The sequence below is a fragment of the Chiloscyllium punctatum genome, chromosome 11, assembly GCF_047496795.1.
Source record: "Chiloscyllium punctatum isolate Juve2018m chromosome 11, sChiPun1.3, whole genome shotgun sequence".
NCBI classification, from domain to species: domain Eukaryota; kingdom Metazoa; phylum Chordata; class Chondrichthyes; order Orectolobiformes; family Hemiscylliidae; genus Chiloscyllium; species Chiloscyllium punctatum.
This window is the reverse complement of record NC_092749.1, coordinates 23,811,395-23,835,682: the sequence shown is the minus strand read 5'-3', so window position 1 is coordinate 23,835,682 and position 24,288 is coordinate 23,811,395. Positions and strand designations below refer to the sequence as shown.

At 41.0% G+C, this 24,288-nt stretch overlaps 1 protein-coding gene across 1 annotated transcript in view; it reads right to left on the bottom strand.

Moving 5' to 3' along the window:
- Positions 1-24,288, bottom strand: part of LOC140482827 (proton-coupled folate transporter) — a 94,218-nt gene that overhangs the window by 35,852 nt on the left and 34,078 nt on the right. Inside the window, exon 4 of the mRNA XM_072580501.1 lies at positions 10,042-10,180. Within this exon, the coding sequence (XP_072436602.1) occupies positions 10,042-10,180 (139 nt within the window). The remainder of the gene's footprint in view (positions 1-10,041; positions 10,181-24,288) is intronic.

Sequence of the window (24,288 nt, the reverse complement as noted above, 5' to 3'; positions counted from 1 at the left end):
AATTCTGGGATGGGATGAGACAAGGCATCCACCACAGACATCTATTGTTTGCTTCTACATGTTACATCAGGAGAAGATTAAGAGCTTATCATATCACCTGTCTTTATTATGCTGCAGTTTTCATTTCTTAAGGCCAGCAGGACACTTTAATTAAGAGACATGCTGGATGAGATTTTAGCTCCATCTGCTCAGGTGTAACAAAATTAAAATGGAGGTGCTAGATTTACCATGTCACTAACTCCCCTGCCATTTTTCCCTCAGTACCTTCCACTGAATAACCTTCTGAATCTAGTGGCAGTCGCATCAATCTCAGCAAATCAAGGTGCAAAGAAGTCCCTCGTACTCCAACTATCCACCTCAGGTAAACTTCTTCAGTTGTAAGGTAGTGTTAATAAAATTAGTGCTAAAATTACAGAGACCATGGGGAACAAGAGTGAGTGCCAATTTACTAAGTGCAATGCGCCCTCAAAATGGACTAGACCTCCAGCTGACACTACTGGGTAATCACTGGCATATTCCACCCAATCGTTAAATCTATCCGATTAGTTCCACATGAAAGAGTAGCTTTTCATTCCTAATAACAATTTTACTCAGCAGTTCAGCACACCAAGACTCAGCAAGTAGAATTAATATCCAAGGACACTGTGCAATAAACACATGATCAGAATATGCCAGAGACAAATAAATACACCAGATAACTGGTAGTCGGTATAAGTATTTTTCTTAACAAAGCTGCTGAGTAACTGAAGGGCAGGTAGTAAGTTTAGCATGCAACTGCGCCAAGTGTTGTCTATTTTGTTACTCTATAGCATAAAGAGCAATAGAAAAACTGAACATGGTGGTGAAAATCATGTTGTATATTCTCATTTTTGGCATAAATTAAAGTGGGTTTATAATTAGTGTCTCACCTGAGTGAAAACAAGTGAATTCACTCAAGATTAATGTGTATACCAGCACTGGCAACAAGAGGGCTATTTAATAGTCACCCAATGTCACGCTTTTAATGAACTAGAAATCAGGTAATAAAAATTACTACCGATTAGAACAAGATCCATTGATGTGAATGACGGGACACTGAATGAGCGAGAGCTTCTACTGTACCAACATTTTTAAAGCCAAAAGAATCAAATATTTTGGAACAACTTTAAACGTATATCCTGCTGATCCCATTGTAAACTACTAGAAAGTAATTGCTTCTAATGGATAATAAAGGGGAGGCTGTTAATTTTCTCTAAAGGTTGAATTATTGTCAAGAATTTTTAGCTCATTAAGTCCCTACATGAAGATTTAGATATTTGCAACATGAAGGCGGATTAATTGCTTCATTATACAATGCAATATTTTAGATTTTACTAGCCAAGAATTCTTGGTAATACTACATCAATTTTATTGCACAGCACATGGACTAGTTTAGCCATTGAACCCATTCCTGTAATATAATTATTAGATTTACAGATACGTTCCCTTTTTTTGAGCTCATAAGGGGCCTGTAACCATCTGCACCACAGCACACATTTGACCTTCCATCTCAGAAGTAGACAGAGCATTTTATTGGTCACAGTCCCTGTGAAACCTCAACTTTTTCTTACTTTATTCTCTGCTTGTGCCAAATCAAAAGTGTAACTTTGTGTCTCAGTTTTAAGCATCTGCAAGCTTGCCTTTCCTAAACATTCATTGCACCAAGCATAAAAGGTAAATTTACTCCATGCCAACAGACTTCTAGTGAACACTGCTATATAACAGACTTGACTGGAATAGTTTGTGTTTACATTCCAATATATCTCATGCCTACCAGATAGAACATTGGTGAACAAGTAACATTACATAGGAAGATCAGATTGGTCCATGACATAGCTTCAACATCAACCTTCAGTTTCAACGTCAGGCCATCTTGGCCCAAAAATCTGATTTGTGCATTAGCATTGCATTGCATAGCATGTAAGGAATTACAAACTGTGAACATCTCTACACTCCAGTCTAGTTTCTTGCAACACCAGCATCCCCAAATCATGTTCTACCAGTAATGCCTTCGGCTGCTTAACCCCTAACCGCTGGGATTTCCTCAAAACCATTCTACCTGTCTATCCTCCTTTAAGATGATCCATAAAGCCTCCCACTTTTACAAAAAAACTTTTAGGGATTCCTCCTCTATATTGCCTTGTGTAGTCTAGCATCACATTTTTGATTAATGATGCTTTTGTGAATGGCACTAGAATACTGTGCTATGCTAAACATACGACATGAATGTATGGTGTTGTCATCTACACCTGGATAGGATCTGACCTAGAATTATCAAGGAAAACAAGCAAAAATTAATAGCTACAGGAAATGTTCTAGGGAATAGAAAATATCCAAATTAAATAGGAATTGAGGCATGATTGAGAAAATAAGTAAGTTTGCTGCAACATTCATAGTTGTGAAAAAAAATATTAAGAGCATTTATGCATAATACTGTCAATATTCCTCTAAAGAAAGCAACAGTTTTCAGGTATTGATTAAGAGACAAGTATTGATTAGGTCACCAAATCTCCAAAACTTTTTAATATTGACATTCTGCCATCATATACAAATATAATTACCATTTAAACGGTCATACAAAAAAGTAGCACCTCTGGCAATGCAACCCTTCCTTAACACTACAGAAAAGTGTAAACTGGCAGTGCAGGCCTGTGTCCGAGGACTATAAAGTACATCGTTTTATATCTAACATCTCAGTGGAATAGATACAACATCAGACCAAGTTATAGTGTTACCCCAGCCCCCAGTGGAAAAAATCAACATTCCATCCTAGAGATCCACCATTTTCAAATCTAAAAAGTCAGAGTCAGAGACATAAAGCACAGAAACAGATCCTTTGGTCCAATGCTGACCATATATCCTAACCTAATCTAATCCCATTTGCCAGCACATTGTCCATATTCCTCTAAACCCTTCCTAGATGCCTTTTAAATGCTGTAATTGTACCAGCCTCCACCACTTCCTCTGGCAGTTCATTCCACACATGCACCACCTTCTGCATGAAAACATTGCCCTTTGGGTCCTTTTTATATATCTTTCCCCTCTTGTCCTAAACATATACCCTCTAGTTCTGGAATTCCCCCACCCCAGGAGAAAAGATCTTGTGTAGTTACCCTATCCATGCCCCTCATGATTTTATAAACCTCTACAAAGGTCACCCCTCAGCCTCCAATGCTACAAGGAAAACAGCCCCAGCCTATTCAGCCTCTCCCTATAGCTCAAATCCTCCAACCCTGGCAACATCCCTGTAAAGCTTTTCTGAGGCCTTTCAAGTTACATAATATCCTTCCAATAGGAAGGAGACCAGAACCACACACGATATTCCAAAAGTGGCCTAACCAATGTCCTATACATCTGCAATATTACTTCCCAACAATGCTCTGACCAATAAAGGAAAGCATAGCAAATACCTTCTTCATTATCCTATCTACTTATGACTCCACTTTCAAGGAGCTATGAACCTGTACTCCAAGGTCTTTTTGTTCAGCAACACTCCCCAGGACCTTACCATTCAGTGTCTAAGTCCTGCCGTGATTTGCTTTTCCAAAATGCAGCAGCTCATATTTATCTAAACTAATCTCCATCTATCACACGTTGGCCCACTGGCCCATCTGGTCAAAATCCTGTTGTAATCGGAGGTAGCCTTCTTCGCTGTCCAGTACACCTCCAATTTTGGTGTCATCGGCAAACTTACTAACTATACCTCTTATGCTCACATCCAAATGGTTTTATAAAAATGACAAAAAGGGTGTTCTAACTAAAATCCTGGCTCTCTCATGATTAAGAGGCAGGTCCTCTTTCCTCACCCAGAAGCGGAGCGATTTGGAGGTAACCTGTCTTGAACTGTAGCAAATTAGGAACCTGGTCTATGTCATAAAAGTTAATTTTAAAAGCTTAGATTAATGGGCAAATTAACGAGAAATAACAGATATATTACAGACGGTTTATTTCAGGACTCCCAGTTTGCACATATCCTTTAAAGTTACTGATATTTCACCGCTCCTCTTCAGAATGAAATGGTTTTAAAGACTTAGGAAAATAAATGTTATAACACTTTATGTTCCAATTGCACAACAGGGGAAAAAATTCTGATCTAGTTCTAAATTGTTCGACCAAGTTTATATCTGGAGGTTGACTGCAATGATGCCAAGATGCGCAAAATAAATCTGAGCTTGTGCAAACAATTGTTTGCACATTCAACTGCTCTAATCCCTTGATGTAAAATATCACTGCCCTCCCATAACTTAATCATCTGGAACTGGGATGCTATTTTTAAAAAGGAGAAACACATATCTGCTAATTCAAAAGAATGAAATAAAAAGCAAACTTACTGGAGGAGGAGGCACTACAAGAGGAAGGTCGAGGACAGAAAAATACTTAATGTTCCATTTGTAGTGGAATGCATTTTAAGATGGAATACTCATTCCCATCCTTATAGGTACTCTAGCATATAAGTATGAGGGTAACTGATGATTCCTGTATATGACATTATTAGCTTTGATTTTACTGAAGCATTGACACACTGCTAATGTTAGCACCATTCCCACTTTTCCTCGATTACTTTCACTCCCAATGCAACTTTAATAGGAATAAGATGGAAGGGAGGTGGTTTTTCTCCCCTCACTATCAGAGCATTGTTAGTCGAATTTTCTTCCCCCGAAAGTAGCGAAGGGATGTGAGTGAATTTATTCAGGGTTGAATTGATGTTTGATATACAAGACAGTCAAGGGATACTGGAGCGCCAGCAGGTGAGTGAGTTCAGGACAAAAATCAGATCAACACCTTATCAGTGTTCCTATCTAGTCCTTCAAACTGCTGTTAGCATCTTTTTATTTATGCAGTATTTCATAAATAACCATCAACCTTTCCCAGCAAACGTTCAAACCTAGTTTTAAGCAGAGGAACTCATTGATTCCTAATTGTTCCATGAAGAGTCTGTGGGGAAACAACATAGCAATGTTCTGATACAGCATTATATGGGGTGGCACGGTGGCTCAGTGGTTAGCACTGCTGCCTCGGACTCAGGTTCGATTCCTGCCTCTGTGCAAACTTTGCACATTCTCCCTGTGTCTGCGTGGGTTTCCTCCGGGCACTCCGGTTTCCTCCCACAGTCCAAAGATGCGCAGGTCAGGTGAATTGGCCAGTGTTAGGTGCATTAGTCAAGGGTAAATATAGGGTAGGGGAATGGGTCCAGGTGGGTTACTCTTTGGAGGTTCAGTGTGGATATGTTGGGCCAAATGGCCTGTTTCCATAGTGGGGTATCTAATCTATACAAACCTGGGAACATCTAGGTTTAGCTCCAGGTCTGTTCTGTGTTAATTGATTTCAAACAAACAGAGTGGGAATCATGGGCTACAACTAGGAAACTACAGAAAAGGAAAAAGAAGAAATTAGTGACCATAAGTTCCAAATCCTCCTCCTATTCAGTTCTTTCTGAAAAGGGGACATCAGAATAGACTACAATGGATGAACAAACTGATTTGTCTGTCTTCGCCCAGTCAATTAAAGTAGACAGGCAGGTGCAGCAAGCAATTAAGACAACAATTGGTACATTGGCCTTCATTTCAAAAGGGTGAGCTCAGAAGGAGCGATGTCTTACTGTAGTTATACAGGGTTTTGCTGAGACATCACTTGGAGTATAATAAGCCGTTTACGGTCTCCTGATTTAAGGAGGGAGTGCAGCAAAAGGTTCACTAGGGCTGATGTCAGGTCTATGTGAGAAGACATTGATTCAACTGGTCTTATATTCATGAGACTTTGGAAGGATGAGAAGGGACCTGATCAAAATGTATCAAATTCTAACAAGGCTTAACTGACTAGATACAGGGAGGAAGTTTTCCCTGGCTGAGTAAGTCCAGAACCAGGGATGGAGTGTCAGGATATGGGATATGGGATGAGGCATGCAAACCTGGGATTCTCTACTGCAGAAGGCTGTAGATGCCAAATCACTGAACATATTCGAGGAAAAGAATTTTTTGTTAAATTTTAAAGGCATCCAGCAATATGGGAAGGAAGTGGTAACCTTGAGATAGAGGATCAGCCATACAATCATTAAATGGCAGAATAGGTTTGAAGGACCAAATGGCCTACTCCTGCTCCTAAATTCTATTCATGTTTTTAGGACAGTATAAGACCATAAGACATAGGAAGAGAAATAGGCCATTCAGCCCAATGCTCCACCGTTCAAATGCCATAATTCCAAACAAAATCATCTCCAAACTCACCTCAACTTCCTGGCCAACAAATGCAGTTAGTAAGGAAAGGTTACAACACCACCTCCACTATAATCCTCAATACCTGTGCCCCGCAAGGCTGCGTACTCAGCCCTCTACAATACTTTTTATACACAGATGAAATTGTGGCCAAATTCCACACCAACTCCATAGTACTGAAGCAAAGATGAACAAGAGTGTCAAGTTCCTCAGAGTGATTACCACCAATCTGTCCTGGTCCACCAACATTGACACTATGGTCACGAAAGCACAACAATGCCTCTACCTCCTCAGGAATCTAAGTAAATTGAGCATGTCCATAAGGATTCTTACAATTTTTTTTATAATTGCACCATCTAAAGTATACTGTCTGGTCACATGACAGCATGGTATGGCAGCTGGTCTTCCCAAGACCATAAAGAAACTACAGAGTTGTGAACATAGCTCAGTCCATCACATATAGCAGCCTCCCATACATTGACTTCATCTATACTTGCCACTGCCTTGGAAAGCAACCAATATAAACAAAGACCCCTTCCACCAGGTTACACTCTCTTCCATTGAGCAGAAAACATAAGTTGGAATACTGGGTGATTTATTTGAAGGGGAGATACGGATGTCTTTTGACGAGTTGACTCAAAAATATGAATTGCCCAATTGGGACCTCTTTAGTTTCTTTCAATTAGTAATTTCATACAGAAAGGAGACCACACTTCTAACTGATCCTTATAGGTCTGATATGGAGAAGACAGTGTTGATTGCTGTGGGTACATTATCTGTTAGCTACACTTATTATCTATTGAGAGGGGCCGCTCAGATGAGATCGAACGGCTTCGTAGGTTATGGGAGGGGGACTTGGATGTTGAGATCTCTTTTGAAATATGGGAGGATGTCTGCGAAAATGCAAGAAGGATCTCTATTTGCAACAGGACCCATGCCTTGCAATTTCACATTTTCTGAAGGGTCTAACAGCCCCAGACCACCTTGTTAAATTTAAAGCAGGAGCATCTTCAATGTGTCCTAAATGTAAACTGAGCATGGGCACGCTTAGTCATCGTCTTTGGTCCTGCCACAGACTGCGGGCATACTAGAGTGCTGTGGCAGGCAAAAGAGAGAAAGTTTTGGGGACAGCGGAGGAGATGGACCTGCTCTTTCATTAGATGCGCACAAGAAAAACCTTTTCAGTATCCTCGCTTTGTGCAAGAAAGAACATTCTATTGGGTTGGGTGTTGGACAATCCCCCAGGGCTGGTGTAAACTAATCATGGAGCACATCTCCTTTGCTTTTCTGACTAGTACGGTGCAACATAAAACTGATCACATCTATAAGATGTGGTGCTGAAAATGTGTTGCTGGAAAAGCACAGGTCAGTCAGTATCCAAGGAGCAGGAGAATCGACGTTTCAGGCATGAACCCTTCAGGGCTTATGCCTGAAACGTCAATTCTCCTGCTCCTTTGATGCTGCCTGAACTGCTGCACTTTTCCAGCAACACATTTTCAGCTCTGATCGCCAGCATCTGCAGTCCTCACTTTCTCCTATAAGTCTGAAAAGGGCTGCCACGTCTATCTGGGTACAGATTTGTCTGCTGTACTAATAAATGCTTTTATATAGCCATGGCAATTCTATCTAATGGGTTTGGTATCCAGAGGAGAGAAGCTACAAACATATGAATAAGTATAAACGTAAGTGCTTGATGGTCAAGGGCTATCACTGTTTTGCTGAGCTGTGTTATGGCTGTTATTATTATTATTATTGTTAAAATTTTCCTTTTGTAGCTTGGTTATTAGTTAGTATTAATGAAATTAGCATTTTTAAAAATATTGGGTTGAATTGTTTGGTTTTGTATTTGTTGTAATTTTCAAAAGAAAAAATCCTTCTTTAAAATAAAAATAAGTTTTTAAAAGTTGGAATATACGTATGAACAGATTCAAGAACAGCTTCTTCCTCAGTTATCAGACTTTTGAATGGGCCTGTTAAATGTTAATGTAGACCTTTCTCTGCAGCTATATCTATCCTGCACTCTGTTCTATTACCCTAATGCACTTGTCTAGTATGATCTAGCAAAGCAGGCAAGATAACACATTTCACTGTACCTCAGTACATGTGACAGTAATAAATCAAAATCAATACAACCATGGCTGATCTGATCATGTTCAATTCCAAAATTTCTTCATGTGTCTTAAATGTATAATTCTTTACACTGAGATTATGCCCTCTAGCCAGAGACACTCCCACAAGGGAAACAAACTATCCATAGCTACCCTGTCAAAGCCCATTAAAAATCTTGCATTTCAATTAGGTTGCCTCTCATTCTTCCAAATTCCAATGAGTACAGGCCCAACTAGCAACCTGCACTCAAAAGACAGACTTATATACAAGGTCTCAGCCTACTGTACCTTCTCTGGACTGCCTCCAATGCCAGCATATCTATCTTTAAATAATTATTCACTTACCCTTTAAAGTTATTTCTGTTCTCACCTAATGCCATTACCGTATCCTTATAGTTTTAAATGCCCAGTACTAAACAAGCTTAGTTCTCCCACCTTCCATCTCAGACACCCATGCTTCCTTAACCACACATATCACCAAAGGTCTTTGCTCGTTTCATGTTGCTACCTTGTACATCTCAGAACGGATGCACACTGATCAGCTGCGGTCCACTACACTGGGCATTATTCCAAAGTGCTGTATTCCAGTTACCTGGGTAAACCCTTCTCCTGAATTACCTTGAGGATGGTGGGGTGCACATTCTGCAAAGGCAAATGAATGAAATTGAAAAGAATCTATGAAAACAATTTACCTTTATTCCCCATATCTGTATCTCTCTTTAACAGGAGAAAAGTAATATGCAAGGCTAATCTGCAATTTATCCTGTTTAAAAAAAAATCTCACACCAGATTTGAGTTATTGGAACAGACAAGCATAGCCAACTTATTAGTGAGACAGCCATTAACATTTCTCTACGCTTAATAACCATTTGTACAGAGGGATTTTATAAAGGGAAATCCCAGGATTCCAAAGCACTTCTATTTAATGCATGACACTACCTCAATACAATTAGCCAACCTCTATTTGGTTTTAAATTTGCAGTGTCAAATTAGGCTCTAAAAGTAAAGACTTTTCATATGAGGAAGAAGCTGTCTTTCCAACTATTCCCCACAGTCTAGTTCTTTAACATTGCTGAAGCCTTCACCCACTGAATACATCAAAAATGCTGCTGGCTCATTAGGGTGAAGGTTCACAGACAGTAAATGAATAATGGAACATCTTTCACTTACGCGCTTTTGAAATCAAGGGGAGGATCGTCAATAACATTCAACACGTCAGCAGACAGATCAACAAAATGAACAGGTAACTAGCCTTAAATGGATCAGTTGGTATTAACTTTTACAATGGTGATGTATGTTTGTATATATGTTCCCACAATTAGGAATAAAAGGAAATCTAACAAATTGTTAAATTTCCAGTAGCTACATTTCAATCTGTTTCAATTTTTGCAAATGGGTCATTTGCAATAACAAATATCAAATACGTCTGATGTTGCTAATAGATGATACTGTCTACAAGTACAATTTAAGCATAGCAATCCAAATTCTGAAAATACGCTGGACAATATTATTGTCATGAATGTTTAATGCGTTAATCAAATTGCTTTGCCTGCCACTTTAGCATGGAAGACTGTAAAGTGAAATTCAAAAGCATTAATTGTTCAGTCAGAATAAAGAGGACAGAGGAATTTGGCACAAATGTGTCAATATGATTGTATAGCACACAATAATTTCCAGACTTTGGCTTTAGAATGTTTACTTACTCAGAAATACCATCCAGGCTTGCGTGGAAAAGCCCAGCAGCACAAGGGAAGCTAATCTCACCAACACACCCACTTTGGCTAATGTCATTTCTTTGACGCAGTGCAACATGAATGGAAAGAGACCAATTAAAGTAGCTCCCTGTGGAGAGAGTAGGTTTTTAGAGTAATGCTCAGATTTTAGAATCTCAATATTATCTTGAAACGTACATTTTGTAAAAATTAAGCAGCTTTCAACAACACTTACACCACTCATTGCGATGCAATAATCCGAATTATATTTTAAAAGTAGGGGGTTGGTTAATTCAGTTGACCAGATGGTTGGTTTGTAAAGCAGAGTCATGCCACAGCACGGTTTCCATTCTCTCATCAGCTGAGCATACTATGAAGGACTCCCCTTCTCAACCTCTTCTTTCACCTCAGGTCTGATGACCCTCAGGTTAAATCACCACCATCAATCATCTTGCCAGTGGGAGAGCAGCCCTATGGTGACTACCTTCATTTTACAAGTGGTCCTGCCTTGAAGGGAACAGAAGCCTTCAAAAACAAAATGTTTAAGTTGATGTAGAGGTGGAAAAGGGAAACTTTGTCAGAAATAATCTGCATCAAGGTAAAAAGCCAAGTATTCTTGACTGAGGCAGTTAGCTCAAGTTGGGATCCTTTCCAACTCAGTGGAGCAGCCTTGATATCAAAGAGCCCAGTCTCATTTCAGGGAGGCAGGAGCAAGTTCAGGATTGGAGGTTTGGTGAGCAGTTACTTCTGGTTAAGGAACTAAAGGCTGCTCTAATTATTTTCTTGCAAGTTTTGGTACAATCTCCCAGGAAATTGCAGTCTGCCAAATGTAATTACCAACAGTACCAAGGCTCTAGTTTAGATGGTGTTGTCATCTGAGCATGCACAAAATCAATGAGAAATGATTGATCATTAAGTTTCAGATCATCGGTAAAGTTTCGCATTAGCTCCAAAATGTATCTTCCAGTTTCCCCACCCCCCACTGATGGCCAGCTAATTTTATTAGCACATTTCAAATTTAAATTCAACATTTATACTTTTGCGCTTCGTAAAGGCAAGCTCAGGAATTACCCAAGAGGTATGGCCATAATCTGCATTTTGTATGCATTATGAATCCCAGAATGATTGTTTCACAATCATGTAACTTATACACACCTCTTGCATGAAGCTCACTTTTCTACAAGGCAAGGAGCTCCCAGCTCAGTGTCAAGCTCCTCACCTGTACATCAACAAACTGCTGATATTCCACTCATGGGAGGAGAAAGCAAGCTTTGGATGTAGGTTTGCTCACTGAGTTTAAAGGTTCATTTCCAGATGTTTCATTACCTTACTAGGCAGCATCTTCAGTGGATCTCAGGTGAAGCAATGCTGAAAATTCCTGCTTTCTATTTATAGGTTTGGATTTCTTGATGTTGATGTTGGTGATGTCACTTCCTGTTCCTTTTCTCAAGGGGTGGTAGATGGGATCTAACTCTTTGTTGATAGAGTTCCAGTTTGAATGCCATGCATTTCTTTGTTTGGCTTGTCCTAGGATGGACGTATTGTCCCAGTCAAAGTGGTGCCCTTCCTCATCCGTATGGGAGGATACTAGTGAGAGAGGGTCATGTCTTTTTGTGGCTAGTTGGAATTCATGTATCCTGGTGGCTAGTTTTCTGCCTGTTTGTCCAATGTAGTGTTTGTTACAGTCCTTGCACGGTATTTTGTAAATGACATTAGTTTTGCTCATTGTCTGTATAGGGTCCTTCAAGTTCATTAGCTGTTGTTTTAGTGTGTTGGTGGGTTTGTGGGCTACCATGATGCCAAAAGGTCTGAGTAGTCTGGCAGTCATTTCAGAGATGTCTGATGTAGGGGAGAGTGGCTAGGCTTTCTGTGGCTAGCCACCCTATATATCCAACACATTCATCCTAGGACAAGCCAAACAAAGACATGCACGAGAATTCCAAGCAGCATGGCATTCCAATCGGAACTCTATCAACAAACATCGAGTTAGACACCATCTACCACCCCAAGAAAAAGAATAGGAAGTGACTTCACCACAGGAAAAGACATCACCAACCCAAAGAAACCCAAACATATAAATAGAAAGCAGAAATTCTCAGCATTACTTAGCAGGAGGTCCACTGAAGAGGTTACCTAGTAAGGTAATGAAACATCTGGAAATGAACCTTTCAACTCAGTGAGCAAACCTACGTCCAAAGCCACAACCTGGGCTGCGAATCTTAAAACTCGCTAAGAAAGCAAGCTTTTTGAAAAAGACATGAAAAGAAGAGGGGGAGATAAGTAGGCTCTGTGCTGCTGGAGAGGTCTCAGATGTAACTCCCCTTTGAATGGAGATTCAGCACCAAGTCAAACCAGGCAGGTCTGCAGGACTGTTGATGATTGGGCAGCCCCCCAGAAAACTGCAGGCCAACCAGAGAGATCCCTGTCACAGAGTTACCAATTCAGTATGTACTCCAGTTTGGATGGTCTGACAAGGGGTAAATAGAAAAATGGACAAAAAATAGAATATAATGGGAAATAGAACATAAGAGTGGTAAATTGAGAAAGAAACCCCTCTCCCATTCAACTCAAGGTGCTCCTGCAAATGATTGCTCTACAAAAGATAGAGAGGGTCAGCTAGGTAACTAGCAGACAGCAATTACACAACTCTCAACTCAGCGCTGTCCTGGCTGAAAGGATCACTTCACATGTAGGAGTCATTTAGGCACTCAACCAAAGCTCTTATCTATCCACACTATCCTGCAATAGGTGTATGCCTGTGCTAACATGAATACCATATGGCTCTCCTGGAGCAACAACTAATCACATATCAAAACACAGCACTTCAAACATGGCAAAATGTCCCAAGGCTTTCACAAGAATTATCAAAGAAAATTGAACACTGAGTTGCATAAGGAGATATTGGGGCTGTTCAAATGCTTTATTTAAGTGGGAAGGAATTTTTTTTTTTAAAAAAAAAAAGAAGAGCAAGGGGTTCACAGCAGGGGGAAGGGCATGGTGGGTGCAGGGGGCGATGGAGGCTGAAGCCATGTCCACCTTCAGAGACGTGAAGCAAATCAGGGATGCAAAACATGTCAGAATGGAAGGAGCACAGGAATCCGAAAGATGGGTGGGGGGGGGGGGAGACACTCGATAACAAGGATGAGAAGCTGTTAAGAAAATGGCTAAAGAAAGAACAAGGCTTTGCCAGACTAAGAACTGAAAACGTGTTGCTGGAAAAGCACAGGTCAGGCAGCATCCAAGGAGCAGGAGAATCGACGTTTCGAGCATGAGCCCTTCGCCAGACTAAGAGTCCAACGAGCACTGGAGTTATGGATGAACCCATCACAATCTGTTTGTTTCACCAAACAACTTTAAATTAAAACTGGAGCATGAAAATTTGAGAGACAAAGTTTAACAAAGTGTTAACAACATTGTTGGAATCTTTATTCTTTGGTATAAACAAAGTGATGACAGGACCAGATTTCCTTTCACTATGGGTGGCAAGTTGAACGCCACTAAAACCTGAAGAGTGTTTTATAGAAAGCTGGAGCATAACTAGGTTCAACCTAATGAAGTGGAGATGCCAGTGTTGGACTGGATTGGACAAAGTTGAAACTCACAACATCAGGTTATAGACTAACAGGTTTATTTGGAAGTACAAGCTTTCAAAGCACTGCTCCTTCATCAGGTAGCTAGTGGGGTGGGATCATAGGATACAGATTTTACATAACAAACCTCTTCTGGACTGCCTCCAGTATCAAAGCATCTTTCCTTATATAAGGGGACCGAAACAGCTCATGATGTTCCAGGTATGGTCTCACTAGTTCTTGGCTTAGTTTTACCAAGACCTCCTTATTATTGTACTCCATGTCTTTCAACATAAAAAGGTCAACATTCCTTTTGCTTTCCCTATTACCTGTTGGACTTGGATGCCAGCTTTGTGTGATTATTTCATGGGTACTCCCAAATCCCTGTACTGCAGCTTTCTGCAGTCTTCATTCAGTTAAACAACGTTCATCTCCTCTTTACTTCCTGTCAAAGTACATAACCTCACACTTTCCTTCATTATATTCTATCCACCAAATTTTCCCCATTATCTTAACCTGTCCAAATCCCTCCATTAACTCTCATAGGGTTATACCTATATATAGCTATGGTAAGAAATGTGGGAGAATCACATAAGTGCAACAAGGTCTATATGACCACCAGGGATGAGAATAAAAGAGGGGCAAGGATTACTGGAAATGCATTTGGGTGGCATAGCTGTTTCTTTTTGTGCACATGGGGAGGTGACCGGAGCTAGAGAACAGACAGTGCAGAGGCCACACAGTATTAGCAGTTGTTGGATTTGGAGTGGATACCAGTGAGCAAGGGAAGATGTTGCAGGCAATAATGAGAATAGTAGAACAAAAGCCTTGGTGGGAGGTGGGTACAGTATCACAAATAGAGTTGGTATAAGATAGCTGAAAGAAGATGGTGACACTTAGCCTGATGATCATTGACCTTCTTCCTACAGTGCTGGGTTTTCCTCCTGACAGCTGGGATGGAACTGGCCTGGGTAGCAACCCCAGACCAGGCTTGGTTCTGGGGGAGTAAGTCATCCTACCTCAGCACCACCTCATGCGCTGGTCCCTTCCTAAAAGGCAGAGCATCAATTTTTCCTCATCAGTCAGGTCATAGAGTTATAGAGATGTACAGCATAGAAACAAACCCTTCAGTCCAAGCCGTATATGCCGACCAGATATCCCAATCCAATCTAGTCCCACCTGCCAGCATATATCCCTCCAAACCCTTCCTATTCATATAACCATCCAATGAGTTCTAAATATTGCAATTGTACCAGCTTCCAACACTTCCTCAGGCAGCTCATTCCATACACATACCACCCTTGCCCTTCAAGTCCCTTTCCCCTCTCACCCAAAGCCTATGCCGTCTAGTTCTGGACTCCCCGACCAAAGGGAAAAGAAAGACTTTGTCTAATTATCCTATCCATGCCCCTCATAATATTGTAAACCTCTATAAGGTCACCCCTCAGTCTCCGACGCTCCAGGGAAAACAGCACTAGCCTGTTCAGCCTGTCCCTGAAGCTCAGATCCTCCAACCCTGGCAACATCCTTGTAAATCTTTTCTGAACCCTTTCAAGTTTCACAACATCTTTCCGATAGGTAAGGAGACCAAAATTGCATGCAATATTCCAACAGTGGCCTAACCAATGTCCTGTACAGCCGCAATATGACCTCCCAACTCCTGTACTCAATACTCTGACCAATAAAGGAAAGCATACCAAATGCCTTCTTCACTATCCTATCTACCTGCTACTCCACTTTCAAGGAGCTATGAACCTGCACTCCAAGGTCTCTTTGTTCAGCAACACTCCATAACACCTTACCATTAAGTGTACAAGTCATGTTAAGATTTGCTTTCCCAAAATGCGACACCTCACATTTTTCTAAATTAAACTCCATCTGCCACTTCTCAGCCCATTGGCCCATCTGGTCCAGATCCTGTTGTAATCTGAGGTAACCCTCTTCGCTGTCCACTACACCTCCAATTTTGGTGTCATCTGCAAACTTACGCTCACATCCAAATCATTTATGTAAATGACAAAAAGTAGAGGGCCCAGCAGCAATCCTTGTGGCACTCCACTGGTCACAGGCCTCCAGTCTGAAAAACAACCCTCCACCACCCTGTCTTCTAACTTTGAGCCAGTTCGGTATCCAAATGGCTAGTACTCCCTGTATTCCATGAGATCTAACCTTGCTAATCAGTCTCCCATGGGGAACCTTGAACGCTTTACTGAAGTCCATATAGATCACATCTACCACTCTGCCCTCATCAATCCTCTTTGTTACTTCCTCAAAAAAACTCAACCAAGTTTGAGAGACATGACTTCCCACACACAAAGCCATGTTGACTATCCCTAATCAGCCCTTTCCAAATACATGTACATCCTGTCCCTCAGGATTCCTTCCAACAACTTGCCCACCACTGACGTATGGCTCACTGGTCTACAGTTCCCTGGCTTGTCCTTACCATCCTTCTTAAACAGTGGCACCACATTAGCCAACCTCCAGTCTTCCAGCACCTCACCTGTGACTATCGATGATACAAATATCTCAGCAAGAGGCCCAGCAATCACCTCTCTAGCTTCCCACAGAGTTCTAGGGTACACCTGATCAGGTCCTGGGGGTTTATCCACCTTTAACCGTTTCAAGACATCCAGCACTTCCTCCTCTATAATATGGACATTTTGCAAGATTATATCTATTTCCCTACAGCTTATAATCTTCCATATCCTTTTCCACAGTAAATATTGATGCAAAATATTCATTTAGTATCTCCCCCATTTTCTGCAGCTCCACGCAAAAGCTGCCTTGCTGATCTTTGAGGGGCCCTATTCTCTCCCTAGTTACCCTTTTGTCCTTAATGTATTTGTAACAACCCTTTGGATTCTCCTTAATTCTATTTGCCAAAGCTAACTCATGTCCCCTTTTTGCCCTCCTGATTTCCCTCTTAAGTATACTCCCAATGCCTTTATACTCTGAGGATTCACTCGACCTATCCTGTGCTTCCTTCTTTTTCTTAAGCAAACCCTCAATTTCTTTAGTCATCCAGCATTCCCTATACCCACCAGCCTTTCTTTTCACCCTGACAGGAATATACTTTCTCTGGATTCTTGTTATCTCATTTCTGAAGGCTTCCCATTTTCCAACCATCCCTTTACCTCTGAACATCTGCCTCCAATCAACTTTCGAAAGTTCTTGCCTAATACCGTCAAAGTTGGCCTTTCTCCAATTTAGAACTTCAACTTCTAGATCTGGTCTATCCTTTTCCATCACTATTTTAAAACAAATAGAATTATGGTCACTGGCCCCAAAGTGCTCCCCCACTGACACCTCAGTCACTTGCCCTGCCTTATTTCCCAAGAGTAGGTCAAGTTTTGCACCTTCTCTAGTAGGTACATCCACATACTGAATCAGAAAATTGTCTTGTGCACACTGGCACAAGAGGTCAGGATCCACGCAGGGTAGCTCGAGACAGGGTGCTTGTCCAGAGTACAACAGCCTTCTAAAACTAGTGCAGGCACCAGATGCCAGTCCATTCTGGGATATCTTGGCAATGGAAAGTTGTTCCAAGAACAGCGAGTGGTACAATGAGACTGGAGTCAGATGAGAAGGATGCCACAGGATCAAGGATACAACAGGGAAAATTACCTCACACTAAGAGAAACCCTCCATGAAACCAAGAACAGATACAGCCAATAAACTACAAGATTCAGACTTGGAGCTATCCTCAACATTTGCTTTCTCACCTACTACTTTGTCAGGCACAGACTTGGTTATAGTACATTTAGTTCCTTCATCAAGTCAGTAATACGTAACAAATCATGGCCCAAGTACTGATACCTGCAGCCACCATGAGTTGCAAATTGATATTCCAAAAATGTCCCGTTATTCCAACTTTGTCTTCCATGAGTTAGTTAATCCTCTGTCTAGACTAATAGATGACCTTCAACGCCATGGGCTTTTATATTCTAAAGCAGCCTTCTCTGTATTACCTCTTCAAATGCCTTTTTGGAAATCTCATTGACCAGGACACTGATGATAACTCACCTGCTGCTCATTGAAATAATGCCATAGAACCTTCACAATCAAGCAGGTGGCTTAACCACAATCCAAAAAAAAGTACATCAATGTAAAGCTCCCTCAGTACTGTACTGACAGTTCAGCCTTGCTTTTTGTGCTGGACTTGAACTCAAAATCTTGTGGTTCAAAGGCAAATGCTCTACCAAGTAAGACACAGCTGAGATGGAGGAAACATTAGAGAAAAAAATCTGCAGATCCTGGAATACAAAGTAGACAGCCAGCAGGCTGGAAAAACACAACCAGCCAGGCAGCATCAGGAGGTGGAGAAGTCAATGTTTTGGGTATAACCCTTCTTCAGGACTGGGGGTGGGTGTAGGTGGAGTTGCACATAAAAGGGGCTGGCGGGGCAGGGTGGTGAAGTGGGGATAAGTGAAGACAGGCAGATGGTACAACCTGGTTGGTCAATGGAAGGACTGAATCCAGTTGGTGGGCAGGGAGGGGTAGAAAAGGAGGGGCAGAAAAGGAGGGGCTGGGAAAGGAGGCTATTTGAAATTGGAGAATTCAATGTTGAATCCTTTGGGCTGTAGACTGCCCAGGCAGAGGATGAGGTGATGTTCCTCCAGTTTGCAGTTTGGTTCATTGTGGCAATGGAGGAGGCCAAGGATGGTCATGTCAGAAAGCAAGTGGTTAGAAGAATTAAAATGGGTGGTGACTAGGAGGTCTAGTCAGACACTATGGGCCTGGCTGCAATGTTCAGTGAATTGTTCCTTAAGTTTACGTTTGGTTTCCCGGATGTACAGAAGACCATATCGGGAGCACCTGATGCAGTAAACTAGGTTGGAAGAGAGGCAGATGAACCTCTGTCAACAATTGTGCTGGAGAATCCTTGGTTGAGGAAGGTGGACCTTTCAGAGGCTCCCTTGCATCATCAGAAAAGATGTGACGGAGACAGAGGAATGGGAAAATCAACTGGAATCTTTGCATGAAGCAGGGTGTGAGGAAATATAGTCAAAAGTAACTGTGGGAGTCGGTGGGTTTATAATGGATTTGCGGCGGCCAAGCTATCCCCAGAAATTAAAGCAAAGATGTTGAGGAAGGGAAGGTATGAGTCAGAGATGGGCCAGGTGAAGGGGAGTGTGGGATGGACATGGGAAGTAAAATTGATGAAAGTTTCCAAATGGGATCAAATGAATCTTTTAAAAAGAGTGTAAAGGGTATAGGGGCATTCTTAACAGGGAAATCAGGAGGGCAATATGGGGATGAGACAGCTTTGCCAGATAAGATTAAAGGATAATCCAAAGAGACTCTACAAACATGTTAAAAGCAAAAGAGCAATGAGGGAGAGAACACGGCCTCTTAAAAATCAACCAGGTCATATGTTGAACCTTAGAGATGGGAGAGATACTAAACAAATATTTCAGATCAGTTTTTACTGTGGAGAAAGAAATGGAGACTCGAGAACAAGGAAATTAATACTGATGTTTTGAAAACAGTTCACATTAAGAACTCCAGCACTTCCTCTTTACAGAAGAGGAAAAGGTGGATAAATCTCCAGGTCCTGGTCAAGTGAATCCCAGGACGTTGTGGGAAGTTAGGGAAGAAATTGCGGAGCCCCTAATGATCTTTGTATCATTGGCATCTCACCCATAGTTACAAAAGGTCGAGAGGATGGCTGATGTTGTGTCTTTATTTAAGGCAGGCTATAAGGAGAAGCCTAACTGTAGACCAGAGAGTCTGACAGTGGTGCATAAATTGGAGGTGATTCTGAAAGATAGGATTTACAAACATTTGGAGAGACGAAGACCAATTAAGAACTGTTAACAGTTTTGTGCAAGGAAATAGTGGCTCACAAACTTGAATTGAATTTGTTTTTGAGGAAATAACCAAAAAGATTGATAAGGGTAGAGCAGTAGATGTTGTTTACAAGGACATTAATAAAACCTTTAGCAAGGTTCCACATGGTAGACTAATTGGTAAAAAGTTATATCATAAGACATAGGAGTGGAAGTAAGGTCATTCAGCCTGAGTCCACTCCGTCATTCAATCATGGCTGATGGGCATTTCAACTCCACTTCCTCAGTACTACCTGCCTTTCCACCTAACTTCGTATCATCGGCAAACTTCGCTAGAATGCCCCCAGTCCCTTCATCCAGATCATTAATATATAACGTGAACAGCTGCAGCCCCAACACTGAACCCTGCGGGACACCGCTAGTCACTGGCTGCCATTCCGAAAAAGAACCTCTTATCCCAACTCTCTGCTTTCTGTCAGACAGCCAATCCTCAATCCATGCCAGTAGCTCACCTCGAACACCATGGGCCCTCACCTTGCTCAGCAGCCTGTGTGGCACCTTATCAAAGGCCTTTTGGAAGTCCAGATAGACCACATCCACTGGGTTTCCCTGGTTAACCTATTTGTCACCTCTTCAAAAGAATTCCAAAAGGTTTGTCAGGCACGACCTCCCCTTACTAAATCCATGTTGACTTGTTCTAACCAGACTCTGCTCTTCCAAGAATTTAGAAACCTCATCCTTAAATGATGGATTCTAGAATTTTACCAACAACCGAGGTTAGGCTAATTGGCCTATAATTTTCCAGTTTTTGTCTTGATCCTTTCTTGAACAAGGGCGTTACAACAGCAATCTTCCAATCATCCGCGACTTTCCCTGACTCCAGTGACTTTTGAAAGATCTCAACCAATGCCTCTGGATCACATCGGATTCAGGAACAGCTTGCCAATTGGACACAAAGTCGACTTGATGGTAGGAGACAGAGGGTGGTGATTGAGGGTTGTTTTACAAACTTTAGGCCTGTAACCAGTGGTGTTCCGTAGGCATCAGTACTGGGTCCTCTTTTGTCACCTGTATAAATGACTGAATGACAACTTAGGAGGCATGGTTAGTAAGTTTGCGAATGCCACCAAGATTGGTGTACAGTGAACTGTCAAGGTGGTAATCAAAGATTACAAAGAGATCTTGATAAATAGGCTGGAGTTTAATTTAGACAATTGCAAGGTAATGCATTTTGGTAATACAAGGGCAGGACTTCTACATGTAATGTTAGGGCCCTGCATAATGTTGTAAAACAGAGACCTATCTTTGAAATTTTCATCACACGTAAACAGGATAGTTACGGAAGCATTTAGCACACATGCCTTCATTGCTTAGACCTTTGAGTTGAGGAGTTGGGACATAATGTAAAGGATGTACAGTATGTTGGTGAGTCCTCTTCTCAAATGCTATGCCCAGTTCTGGTCATCCTACTAAAGGAAGGATATTATTAAAATGGAACAAGATCAGAAAAGATTTACCAGGATGTTAGTATGGAAGGTTTGAGTTATAAAGATAAGCTGGAACCATTTTCACCGAGAGGTTGAGGGATAACCTTATATAAAAAAAAGTTTATAAAATCATGAGGAGCACAGATAAGGTGAATAGCAAGGGCCTTTTCCCGAAGGTAGGGGAGTTCAAAACTAGGGGCATATTTTAAAAAAGGTGAGAAAGATTTAAAAAAGGACAAGAAGAATTTCCAGCCTGGAATGAGCTGCCACAGGAAGTGATGGATGCAGGTACAGTTACAATATTTGGATAAGGACATGAACAGAAAAGGGTTGGATGGATATGGGCCAAACACAAGCAATTAGGACTAGTTTGATTTGGGAACATGGTCGGTGTGGGCTAATTGGACCAAAGGGTCTGTTTCTGTGCTGTATGGCTCTACAACTATGACTCCCCTTTAAAAACAACAGGCAGCACTTGGATGCACAAGTCCCACACCTATTTCCAACAAATCCAATAGTTCCTGACAGGTCTGGGAAAGGGGTCAGAATGTGATTTCCACAAGGAGGAACTCAGCAGTGCTATATGAACTTACAGCCAAGTTCAAAACAGACCCCCATTTTGACTGTTCAAGGCCCTTAACTCTGTTTAATTTGTAACTCCAAAACTATGTAAATGTAAAATTTCTTGAAGGCAAGATGAATTCGGTTTAAGTGTGATAATCTGAATTATTTTTGACGCATTCTTTCCTCTTTGAACTGCAACAAAGGGAGGCTTAAGTTGTAAGCATTAAAAAGAAACAACTTCCACTGAACAGATTAGAGTTTCAAAATCTAAATTTCCTCAGTGAGGGTTTCTGAGTTCACTGTCAGACTGACTTATAAGATGATATTAAAGGATTTTTGATGCTTGCAAAATTTGTAAGCACCCGGAACAGGTGTGGTGGTGGCAGCAATGCCCACCATTCTTAAATCAGCCCAACTTCGCAGAAACAAAGCCTGTGGTCTCACAAGCCCAGTAGTAATTATTCTACTAGTTCTTATTTATTTCTGTATTGCAGCCATCATGCAATAAACACCATTGTAATCGAGGGACACCGGAACATTTGGCATGAGGCACTGAGGCGGCGGCAATTTAACTGGAACAAAAACAAACTAAATCAAATCGAATGTAAAAACCTATCCAAATGTCCTCTGGATCCTCTCATTCTACACAATGTAATATGATCCTGATTGCATTTTTTCCAAGTAACACAAACGGAAAGATGAGGAGCAAAAACAAAAATAAAGGAAGGGAAAAAAAACAAAATCAATTCCACTCTTGAACACCTCCCAGTATCCAGTAAAGACGTGCACTGGCAATAATCTAGAAACTGGTTAAACACTGGATGTTGAGGGATCACTTGAACAGCAGGACACTTTGTAAAAAGTTATTCCTATTTTTAAAATTACCAAAACCTCAAGTTTAAAAACAAAAAAGTTCTTTCAATACATCATAGACGTTGCTGCTTAATTTGCAATTCACTTGCTGAATATACTGTGGGTGATATTAGAAAACACACAATAGTATGGGGTAAACATTAAAGAGACTTTGATCTATTAAACAATTTTTGGGTTATATAACTTGTGCAGCAGAGTAGCTTTTAAGTCAAAAAGGATATTGTACAACATTATGTCTGAGCCTTCATTACATGACAGAAGAATCAATGAAAATATTTATCTATCGTTTGTACCAGTACTTTGAACTCCTGGGGAAACAGAAAATGATAAAGCTTTCATCAAAATTTATTTCCTAATCCTAATTAGCATATTTCACTAAACCATTAAGAAAGTCATACATGTCTATATAGTTTTGCCTGCACTTTTAACTTGGACTTTATTCAAAATTGTATTAAACTTTTACAAAAAAAAGTTTAGAACTCAGCAGATTAATGACCGAAACAATGGATTGTGCAAAAACATATAGTGTTGAAGTTGGTCACTCTTTCATTTCATTACTAAAGAACAGGCAAAGGCAAAGGCAAGGGCAATAACTAACTTATACAAGCATAATTCCATCTTCTGTGTCATGTTCTTCATCTCCAAGAATTTGACTAGGTCAGCTGATTTAGATGCAAAAATGAACTAAACAGGAATGTTAGAATGATTGACCATCTCCTGTGCTCTTTCAGCTCATATTACATTACACCAGCTCTTTGATACAGTTTCCAATTACTCCCATTCCACTTTCCTGATAGCCCTGTAATGCTTCAAATATTTTTCAATTCCCTTTTGAACATATTGATATACCATGATGGATTGGAAATGGTTACTGTTAGAGAATGTACTAAGATTCACCCTAAGATGATGGCATACAGTTTTGAAGAGAGGGAGAGAAGAGTCTAAATCAAAATCCCAATTTGGGCAAGTGAATCACGTCTTCTAATAGTTGGAGTTCCCGGCCAGGATATTACCATAGCCAGATAGTTTTTGCAGCAGTACAGACTGGAGTTGCACATCAGTATCCTGGACCAACTGAATAAAGGGATTTGCCTGGGAGATTGAAAATTCTGATTGGAAGGTTAAAAGAAATGAGAATTACCAAAAACAAAAAAATACTCAATTTTTTTCAGAGTTCTGACTCATAAGTTTAAAAAAGTTGCCTAGGAGAAATTAGAGGTTTAGCAACATACTCCAACTCCTAACTATTAAACCTAATCCCCAAGTACACCCTTAAATCTGTGGCACTCCTCTCCCTCCCTGACCCGATAGCTTTGTATCTTCAAGCTCTCCCACCCAATGTTCCCTTCCCACCAGAGCCACTACAACTTACCCCCACCTTCCTGTCAGACAAAACATGCCCATCCCCCAACACCCTTTGACATGACACCAACACTTGACCCACCCTTGGTGTCCCCTGCCCCAAACGAACACGCACCACCTCCCAACCCCAATCGCCAACTTGACTGATCATAAACCTTCATCCACACACCTGCCACTCTAACCTCCTCACCCACCTGGCACCCTCCCCCATTCCCCTCAGCCTACCCTGCAATATTATCTTGCAGACAAGTCCCTACACAATAGCAGTTGAAGTGGCACATGGATGTTATAAAATCCCAGGATACAGCAGTATGCTGTAAAACCAGACAGGGTTTCAATGATGGCTGTTGGGATTGCTGGACAGTTCAACCAATTATAACAGAAAGCTTCCGTTGAAATCATCTAAACATTTGTGTCTGAGCAGGGTTGGAAATACGATTTACAATCAGATAGAAATTTCTGAAAGATTTATGCTGGTTGGGTCAGGCACACTTGTACCTATTGCTCAACAAACTACATCTTGTCAACACAAGAATCTCTTCTTGTGAAGACTGACTGGTGGTTCATCCTCTATCACTATCAACCAAACAG